At 46.6% G+C, this 9,276-nt stretch overlaps 1 protein-coding gene across 3 annotated transcripts; it reads left to right on the top strand.

Annotated features, from left to right (window-relative positions):
* Positions 1-3,112: 3,112 nt before the first annotated feature.
* Positions 3,113-9,276, top strand: LOC123164873 (probable aminodeoxychorismate synthase, chloroplastic). Of its 3 annotated transcripts, none has more exons than XM_044582480.1 (13): positions 3,113-3,479; positions 3,726-3,857; positions 3,950-4,017; positions 4,122-4,186; positions 4,322-4,388; positions 4,493-4,774; positions 4,851-4,991; positions 5,068-5,319; positions 5,745-5,824; positions 5,911-6,004; positions 6,420-6,502; positions 6,760-7,410; positions 8,303-9,276. In XM_044582480.1, the coding sequence occupies exons 1-13, from the start codon at positions 3,245-3,247 to the stop codon at positions 8,841-8,843; spliced, it is 2,691 nt and encodes an 896-aa protein (XP_044438415.1). In that variant the 5' UTR covers positions 3,113-3,244; the 3' UTR covers positions 8,844-9,276. The 3 variants fall into 3 exon arrangements, with proteins under 3 accessions (XP_044438415.1, XP_044438417.1, XP_044438416.1); XM_044582482.1 differs by having other exon boundaries at positions 3,114-3,479; positions 4,851-4,958; XM_044582481.1 differs by having other exon boundaries at positions 3,114-3,479; positions 4,851-4,971; positions 5,081-5,319.

Below are 9,276 nucleotides of genomic sequence, written 5' to 3'. Positions count from 1 at the left end.
GGACCGCCTCTTCGGCCTGGCGGCGGATCTCGGTGGCCGGCGCGGCAGATGGATGTGCGCTGGCGGGAGGTGGTGTAGGGCGTCGCGGCGGTCTGGTGGCGGTGCGTCGCGGGCGCAGGCCGGCGGGACCGCTTCTTCAGCCTGGCGTCGAATCTCGGTGGCCGACGCGGCGGATGGATGCGCGCTGGCGGGAGGTGGTGCGAGGCGGCGCGGCGGCGCGACGCTGTGGAGGGCGCAGGCCAGCTGCGGGTTGGTGCTCCTCGCCGCGAAGGAGTTCGTGGATGGCCAGATCCGAGCGGGTTGATCCGTTTTCGGCCCGAATCGGGTGCGTCTTCAGCGCTGGCCGGCGTCCTTGGGGTGCTCACGGCAGGGAGTGCGGCGGTTGTCTCTGGATCCTTGCGTGGAGCGTAGCAGGATGGAGGATGTAGGTGGTGCACCGGCACTGGCGGCGGCGGCGGTGCGAGCGCAGCCATGGCGGCGGCGGCGCTGCGAGGCCTTGCCAGGAAGGGTCTTGGCGGGCAGCGGGCGTTTGGTTGCTGCCGTGTGAGGCGTGCGGCGATGCCTTGGCGGTGTGGGTGCCGGAGGGTGGTCGGAGGTGCGGGTCAGATTCATTCTGGTGGCAGTCCCCTGGCGTGGGTGAAGGCGACCGTGGCGGAACTGGCTTTGCACCGCTCGGTGGTTGCTGCGGCTCCTAGTCGATGTTGAAGGTGATGGCTTTAGGCGTGTTCCCTCGGCAGTGAGGGGGGCTTCGATGGCAAGTTGTTGCGGTGACGGCGGTGCGAGGCATCTGATCGGGACTGGCCGGGATCTTGGAGACTTGGAGATGTGCAGAGCTACGGATGAAAATCTTGTTCGGTTGTGGCCGGACCGGCGTTGATGGCACCTGCGGGTGTCATTCACCTTCCTGGAGGCTTCGCCGAGTGCGACGCCATCTTCCTCGCGACCTCGTATTGGCAGCTGTCTCCGGGGCGAAAGCCTTGATTCATAAGATCGGCATGATGGCAACGTCTTTGAGGTTGTTACTCTGTTGGGAGCATTGTGCTGGGAGACTCGAGGTCCCATGATGCGCTCCTCCGGTGTTCACCGCTACCCAGATCTTTCTCCTTCGGCGCCATGTACGGTCGTCGCTGGCTACTCCAAGGAAGCTGGAGTTGCTGTTCTTCGGAGGTCTTCAGTGTCGGCCGAGACACGGCAAGGGGCTCGGTGTTGGGTAGGCTTCTTGTGTCGTAGCCGTGTTGTTGTGTTTGGTTGTCCTTGTACGAACCGGGTGTGGAGTTGGTCACCTTCGTTCTCCGCAGCGAATGGTTGACGTTGTTATGTCTTATTTCTCTCCTTCTATAAAGCTAAGGTATACAATTTGCGTACCCTCGAAAAAAAAAATCACAAGAGAAGCAAAGCAAGATGTATGAAAAAGTAGGATTAGAATGTTATGTATGAATCCTAGGATTGGAGAACATGATAGGAAAAACAAAGCAAGATGTCTGAGTGGATGGAATTCTTCTCCAAGATAGTGCACAAGAGGGACCCTAAGAAATATTTTTGCGAAGGATTTCTATTGTGTGAATCAAATGGTCTCCAAAGGGATAATTTTGAATCCCCTAAAATTTCCGTGAAATTCCTTTGAATCAAAGAACCATGTATTTTTTGTATCTACCGTGTCATCAGAATCTTCAATCACATAGTGTATGTGCTGTGCCATCAAATTCCAAATCAAAACTAGATACATTCACTTGCTGAGAAAAATAAAAGATTAATAAGTCGTATCTGATCTGTAGTTTAAATGCCTCCCCAAATTAAGATTTTTATCAATTCTTGCAGTGCCAAATCTATTGAGTGCAGGATTATTAAAGGACGCCGATAACGCCCACACGTATGACATACTAAACATTCGCCCATACACCGTGTTTGGCATGAGCAGGAGGCAGCCCACACTGGCTATGTGTGGGCGAACATTATAATTGCCCATACGTGTGGGCGCAGCTATTTCGTGCCACACGCCCAACAAGTACTACTCATCTCCACCCTGCGCGTGTGGCACGAAGCAAAAATGCCCACACGTCCTGGCGCGGCTACGTTAGGTACCCGCGGGATGACGATTTAGTTGCCATCCGAGATGGCAGATGTAGTTATCCGGGATGGCAACTGCAGTTGTGAAAGCATGGCAACTCTATCTGTTTTGGTTAACTATAGTTGCCATGTATAATTTATGCTAGTTGTGCGTGTAATCAAACAATAGTTGCCGTGTGTGATTAACTACTTGCCACATATGGTCAAACAGTAGTTGTCATGTGTGTTTACCTATTTGCCACGTGTGGTCCAACCATAGTTGTCATGTGTGTTTATCTGGTTGCCACATATGCGCAACTGCAGTTACCGTTTAGCAACGAATCATAGTTGTCATGTGTGCTTACCTAGTTGCCACGTACGTGTAACTGCAGTTGCCACCCAGCAACGTACGAGTGTCGTGTGGGCAAAAACAGTTCGCCCACCCGCACATGGACTAGGTGGTGGCGGTGTGGGCGAATGCCCACACAGCACAGCTGGCAAACCGCGTGCTGCGGGCGTGTGGGCGAACTCTTCAACACCCACACACCAGCCCCGTCCTACGTGGCATAAAAAATCTGGCAAAATATGCCAAGATTCGTGCAAACACAAACGAACGTTGATCCATGCGTGTGGGCGAGATGCAGACACCCATACGTGTGGGCGTTAATATTTCCGTTATTAAAATGCATGGGATAGGGGAAACGTACGATTGGAATGTCATTTTTTGAATCCTATATAAGGTTAGAAAATCATAGAAATTTGGGTCAAAGATTTTATTTTTGAGGGGAAAAGGAATCTATTCCTATGAATCAAACTACTATAAAATCTCACAAAATCCTCCCAAACTCCTGTAGAATTTCTTTGAATCAAAGAGTCCTAATTCTGAATCCCTGCTCTGAAATTTTGCAAAATTTGGTGTCGCTGTTTCCATCACCAACCCCCACCCAGCATCAGCCCATGACCTCCCGCCGACCGCAGTGGGCCGCTGGGGCTGGTGGTGGCGGAGGAGACGGGGACGGCACTGGGGCACAGCCGCCAAGACGATCGGCGGAGCAGCACAAAAGATTTTCATTCATAAACAATTTCCGCACCAGCAGCGAACCACCGCCCCAGAAAAGCGAGCCGCCTTTTCTCCTCGCTTCCTTTTCCCTCCCTCCTCTCCTCTGATCTCGCCGCACCGTGCCGCCGAGGAATAGAGATGGCCGCGCTCCGCCTCCCCGCCCCGCCGACGGCGAGGTGGGCCCCGCCGCCGCCGTCCTCCGCGCGGTGGCAGCACCCCCCGTGCCGGGGCGGCGCCAGGCGTCCCGCGGCGTTGCGGGCCGGCGGGGAGGAGGGCCCGGGCCCGGAAGAGCCGCCGGTGAGGACGCTCCTCATCGACAACTACGACAGCTACACCTACAACATCTTCCAGGAGCTCTCCGTCGTCAACGGCGGTGAGCCACCCCACCAACCCCGCTTGGCCGCTCCCCTCTCGCTCTCACTGAACACTCTCATCTTTGCCTTAATCTAGCTCCGCGACCGACGACGAGTAGTCTCCTTATAGCTTCCCGCAGTGCCCATTTGTTGAATTGAATCGATTGATTGTTGGAGATGTTCTGAACTAGTAGATTGAGAGAGATCACCCCTTTCCTACTGCTTTACTGGACGGTGTCCTTATGGCCGGTCGCCTGAATCTGCAGTGCCGCCTGTGGTGGTGCGCAACGACGAGTGGGCGTGGAGGGATGTTTACAATTGGGTGTACAAGAAGAGGGCCTTTGACAACATCGTGATCTCGCCTGGCCCTGGATCTCCGTCGTGTCCTACCGACATAGGTGAGGGCTATGCACCAATTCTAATTCACTTGCTACTTGCTACGCTTGTATCTGTCAAAGAATGATGTTATATACTTGTGTTGTTTTTTCAGGTGTATGTCTGCGGATACTTTGCGAGTGCGGAGATATACCCATTCTAGGTGTCTGCCTTGGCCACCAGGTGAAACAATAATGTTTGTCCTTGTAAACTTGTTTATGAAGGGAAGTTATGGACCGTGTGGTGTCGTCATGGCCTGAAAATGATACCGTGTTTGATTGTTGCAGGCCTTGGGATTAGTTCATGGCGCTAAGATTGTTCACGCTCCTGAAGCTATACATGGGCGACTTAGGTAAGATGTTGAACTCTTCTTCGCGCTAATGTATACTTCCAGCTTTCTGATAAATGCAAATCCCTATCATGATCGTCAAGTTCTAGCTGCTCTTACGGTTAACACATGGCCTGACACTTAACTTTCCTTAATCAGTGAAATTGAGCATAATGGATGCTACCTCTTTAATCACATCCCATCAGGTATAAACTCTGGATTCAAGGTTAGTGTACCACTGAATTTACCAAACCCTGTACCATTTGTGTTTCAGTCTGTACTTTCCACTTGTGCTGCAAAAAGCATTGTACTTACTGATGCTATTTTCAGGTAGTGCGCTACCATTCACTTGTAATAGAAGCAAGCTCACTGCCTGAGGATCTTGTATCAATAGCATGGACGGCTTCTCCCAAAATGCTATCTTTCCTTGATAGTGATCAGCCTGATAATACTCCCTTCTGGGGATCATTGAATAACTTATCCATAACTGACCCTTCAGAGCGCATTAACAATGGTGAAGTGCCAATTACCATAAACAATACTAGTAAGCCGGACGGCCACAAGATTGTCATGGGCATCAAGCATTCCAGCATGCCTCATTATGGAGTGCAGGTATACTGGCTACTTCTGTTTCATGTTTCCTCTTAAATTGATATTTCTTCTTATAATTGATTGCCTTTTATTTCAGTTCCATCCAGAGAGTGTTGCTACACATTATGGAAGACAGATTTTTCAAAACTTTAAGAGGATAACAACTGATTTTGGATCACAATCATCGTTGTTTCAGGAAAGAAAGGTTCACAGTATTGGTAAACTGGAAAGCCCTCAAGTACCATACATGACTAAATATTTCCTGCACATACCCTTCATACTCCATCGTAGTTGACTTTCTAATTGTTCGCCAGGTCAATTCTGCAGATCAATGCAATTATGTCCCGAAGGGCTTGTCACACACTGAAGGACTGGAGCTTGGCGATTCTGTTGGGGTTCACATGCTTGCAGAGAGAAATATCAAGAAAAAATATCTACGATTGAGATGGAAGAGGATTGATAACTTCCTCAGCCGCACAAATGGCTCTGAAGACATTTTCTCGGAGCTTTTTGGTCATCAAAATGCCGAAGATACATTTTGGCTGGATAGCTCATCAGTTGATCAGGTGCCAAATCAGCTTACTCTTGATTGATCATCCAGTTAATTTACTGTGTGATTTCATCTGATCTCTGATGTAAGTGGAGCTTGACGAGGATACGATTTTTATGTTATTACAACTAATTAGATGCTCATTTTACATGCAGATTTACTGCATAAACAACAAAAGATGCATAAAACTTATCCATTTACATTTCTTCTAACTCAAGCCTGTTTCAAAAAGAACCTTGCTTTCACTTTAGGAGATGAAATGATCAGAACAAATGTGGGTAATATTTTTCTTAATCTGCGTGAATTAAGTTGGAATCAGTTTGCAGTCAAGTCGATAAATTGGAAATGTATTAACTTCCCCGATCGACGATGCATTTTTCTCTCTGTTTTTTTTGGTTAAATGATCATCATATTTTCGTTCTGAGCTATTGCTTCTTGCAGAACAGGGCACGCTTTTCATTTATGGGTGGTAAGGGTGGACCTTTGTGGAAGCAAATGACATTTCACCTCTCCAATCAAAGGTAGGAAGGCACTCAAAACAGAAGCAAAAATATTTGGTGCATTTTCATGTATCCTAAATGTTCATGTTATCCTGGATTTCTTCCAGGGCCAACTGTGGAGGAACCATTACTATTCGAGGTGCTCATGGATCTGCTGTGAAAAACTCTCTCAAAGATGGCTTCTTGGAATTCCTTCACAAGGTATAAGTTGAAATGGTGCACTTGATGAACCTCACATTATTTTTTGTGATGTCAATATTGTATTCTGCCACTGTATCCAAGTTATTTAGTTCCAATGCTCGCACCGCATATCACAATAATTAAGCAAATGTGAGGCTGCATACACATTATCAAGGAACTAGAAGTGTTCTTTTCTGAAACTGAACGTAAGTGCTTGATTGATATTGGAGACGTGTCAACAAATCCATTTATAGGCATTTGATTATTAGCATTTTTTTTGACCCACAGCATTTGTATTCTCCACCTAATATACTCACGAATTCTCACTATGGTTGATTTGGTATTAAGCTCATGTACTATGACTAGCCCTTGAACTTATCAGCAAAGCAGAATCTTGCTTGTGAGCTCCAATTACTCAATGATTCACATTTTGCAGGAGATCCAGTCCATTAAATACAATGAAGAGGATTTTGAAGGGCTGCCATTTGACTTCCATGGTGGATTTGTTGGATATCTAGGGTAGGTAGATTTGTTATCATGGCTTCATCATATGCTTAGCATTTAACTGTTTTCCTGCCTGCAGTTAGGTTACTTCTTAAGATAGTATGTTCATAGTTTTTTGCTTCACAAAGAATCGCCTCAATCATGTGTCCTCATTCTCATATTTTTCTTCCATGATTTCATTAGTGCTTTTGCATTTTAATCAAGTGCCATAGTATATTTTTTCAAAGTTCTCTTAGCTTTTCTCTGACTCAATTGCTTTCCTTTGAAACCAGGTATGGTCTTAAGGTTGAATGTGATGCATCATCTAACAAAGCTAAATCAAGTACTCCTGATGCATGCTTTTTCTTTGCTGATAACCTTGTGGCAATCGATCACAACAATGGTGATGTATATATTCTGTCATTATATGACGAATATTCTTTAAGTAACGGAAATGGAATGCACCATAATACAACACATACTTCATGGTTGCTGGAGACTGAGAAGAGGCTTCTCAGGATGGCTGCTATGTCACCAGGACTACCGATTAATGGAAAATCACTCATTGGATCATCCAATGTGAATAAGCAAAGTTTTGTCGTAGAAAAATCAAAGGATCAATACATTAAGGATGTTCGAAGTTGCCTGGATTATATCAGAGACGGAGAAAGCTACGAGTTATGCCTGACCACTCGGATGAGGAGAGGGATAGAGTATATAAATGCTCTTCAACTGTACCTTCAATTGAGAAAGCAAAATCCAGCTCCCTATGCAGCCTGGCTTAACTTCTCCTCAGAAAACCTGAGTATATGCTGCTCTTCTCCTGAACGGTTTCTGCGGCTAGATCAAAATGCAGTTCTGGAGGCAAAACCAATCAAAGGTACTATAGCACGTGGCAGAACACCCGAGGAAGATGAATGCCTACGTTTGCAACTGAAATACAGGCAAGTATATGAAATATACATCTTCTTTTATTTTGCTGATATTTTTAAGCGTCCTTTTGGAGAGGTTACAATTGGGAGACCTAGTTTTTTCCTTTTACCAATTTCCTTTTTATGCACTACTCATAATCACTACAACAAGATTCCTGAATAAGGCCTCTTTTGATTCATATAGGATAGGAATATTATGGGAATAGGAAAACAATAGGAAGTGGGATGTCATGTATCTCAATTCCTATAGGGAAAGAGATGCCGTTTGAATATTTGATGCATATGATAGGAATTTTTCCATTGAGTCTAGGCTAATATTTTTTTTCCTTTCAAATGTAAAGGGGTTCGGTTCCTATCCTTCACAGGAATAGAAATTCATTCCTACAAACCAAAGGGCTCCAACGGATTTTTTTTCCTACAAAATTCCTGTGAACCAAATGAGACCTAAGTTGTTTCACAATTTTTCTTTTGGATTAAGTTGCTTTGTGAACGATTTCCCTTTTGAGTGCTAAGGAAACAAGTAAATTGTATGACCTTTAATATCAGGTTTTCTCAACAATCTTGCAGAGAAACAAACTACACCTGCCGAAACTATTTAGTTTATGCATCAGACTATATCACCGTTCTATCATCGAAAACGATATGATTATATGATAATATATGCAGTTCTTTTGTTGCTACAGCCAATAATTGTAAAAAAGATCATCATAATTTAATATGTTTTCCCTTGTGTACTTGGAGGTCTCTCTTAACTATATGAATGCCGTGCTTGCTGATGTTTCTATCCCTATCCTGCTGGTTGTTCAGTATCACTGTTATTTATGTGGCGATTATTATTCCTGCAAACTTCTGAATTGGGGTGTCACAGTGCTGATACTGTTTTTGTTCTGCATTTGTTCAACAGTGAAAAGGATCAGGCTGAGAACTTGATGATTGTTGATCTCTTAAGAAACGACCTGGGCAAGGTCTGTGAGCCCGGAAGCGTGCACGTTCCTCGCCTCATGGACGTCGAGTCATACAAGTCAGTCCACACCATGGTGAGCACCATCCGCGGGACAAAGAAGCCTGACCTAAGCCCCGTCGACTGCATCAAAGCCGCCTTTCCAGGAGGCTCGATGACGGGCGCCCCAAAGGTGAGGTCGATGGAGATCCTCGACGCACTCGAGAGCAGCCCGAGGGGCATCTACTCAGGGTCGATCGGGTTCTTCTCGTACAACCGCACGTTCGACCTGAACATCGTGATCAGGACGGTGGTGCTGCATGACGGGGAGGCCTCGGTGGGGGCGGGCGGGGCGATTGTGGCTCTGTCGGACCCTGAGGCGGAGTATGCCGAGATGATGCTCAAGGCTAGGACACCGACGAGGGTTGTCGAGGAGTGCAGCCAACAGGCCGCGGCGCACAGCAGTCCGGACCGATCGGATTCGGTGCGGACAACTATAAGTTAGAAGACATGTCCCTGCTTCTGAATGAAACTAAACCAACATTGCAAGGTTCAGCATACATCAACCAACAGCCATGGTGGGTTCAGCCTGGCAAGTTCATCATCGCTGCTGCGGACGGCCTTTTGACCGAAGGAGGCTTGAAGGGGAAAATTTTTCCTTTGAGGAAAGCTGAAAGTGAAGACTTGTTTTCTGGGGGAAAGCTGGAAGTGAGGATTTCATATTGGTGGCAATATCGTATACTGCGTAGTGTTAACTAGAATTCACAAACAAATCAAAAGTTGGCATACATTTTTGTTTCCGCCCCTAAGAATTAAAACAGTGATGCTGCGCACTGATGGCTATTCTTTCTTGGAGACGATGATGCACTGATTGTAATGATAAATCGAGCGATAGACCGCTATTTTGCGCAACAGTTGTTGGAGACTTGGACAGAGGA

The sequence above is a fragment of the Triticum aestivum genome, chromosome 7D (assembly GCF_018294505.1).
Source record: "Triticum aestivum cultivar Chinese Spring chromosome 7D, IWGSC CS RefSeq v2.1, whole genome shotgun sequence".
In the NCBI taxonomy this organism is placed as follows: Eukaryota; Viridiplantae; Streptophyta; class Magnoliopsida; order Poales; family Poaceae; genus Triticum; species Triticum aestivum.
The sequence above is the reverse complement of the archived record's forward strand: the minus strand, read 5'-3'. Positions and strand labels throughout refer to the sequence as shown.

Coding starts and splice junctions, on each gene's coding strand:
- LOC123164873 (XM_044582480.1), top strand. CDS start 3,245: ATGGCCGCGCTCCGCCTCCCCGCCCCGCCGACGGCGAGGTGGGCCCCG. Junction 4,992..5,067: donor GTAAACTGGAAAGCCCTCAA/GTACCATACATG, acceptor ATTGTTCGCCAG/GTCAATTCTGCAGATCAATG. Junction 7,411..8,302: donor CGTTTGCAACTGAAATACAG/GCAAGTATATGA, acceptor TTTGTTCAACAG/TGAAAAGGATCAGGCTGAGA.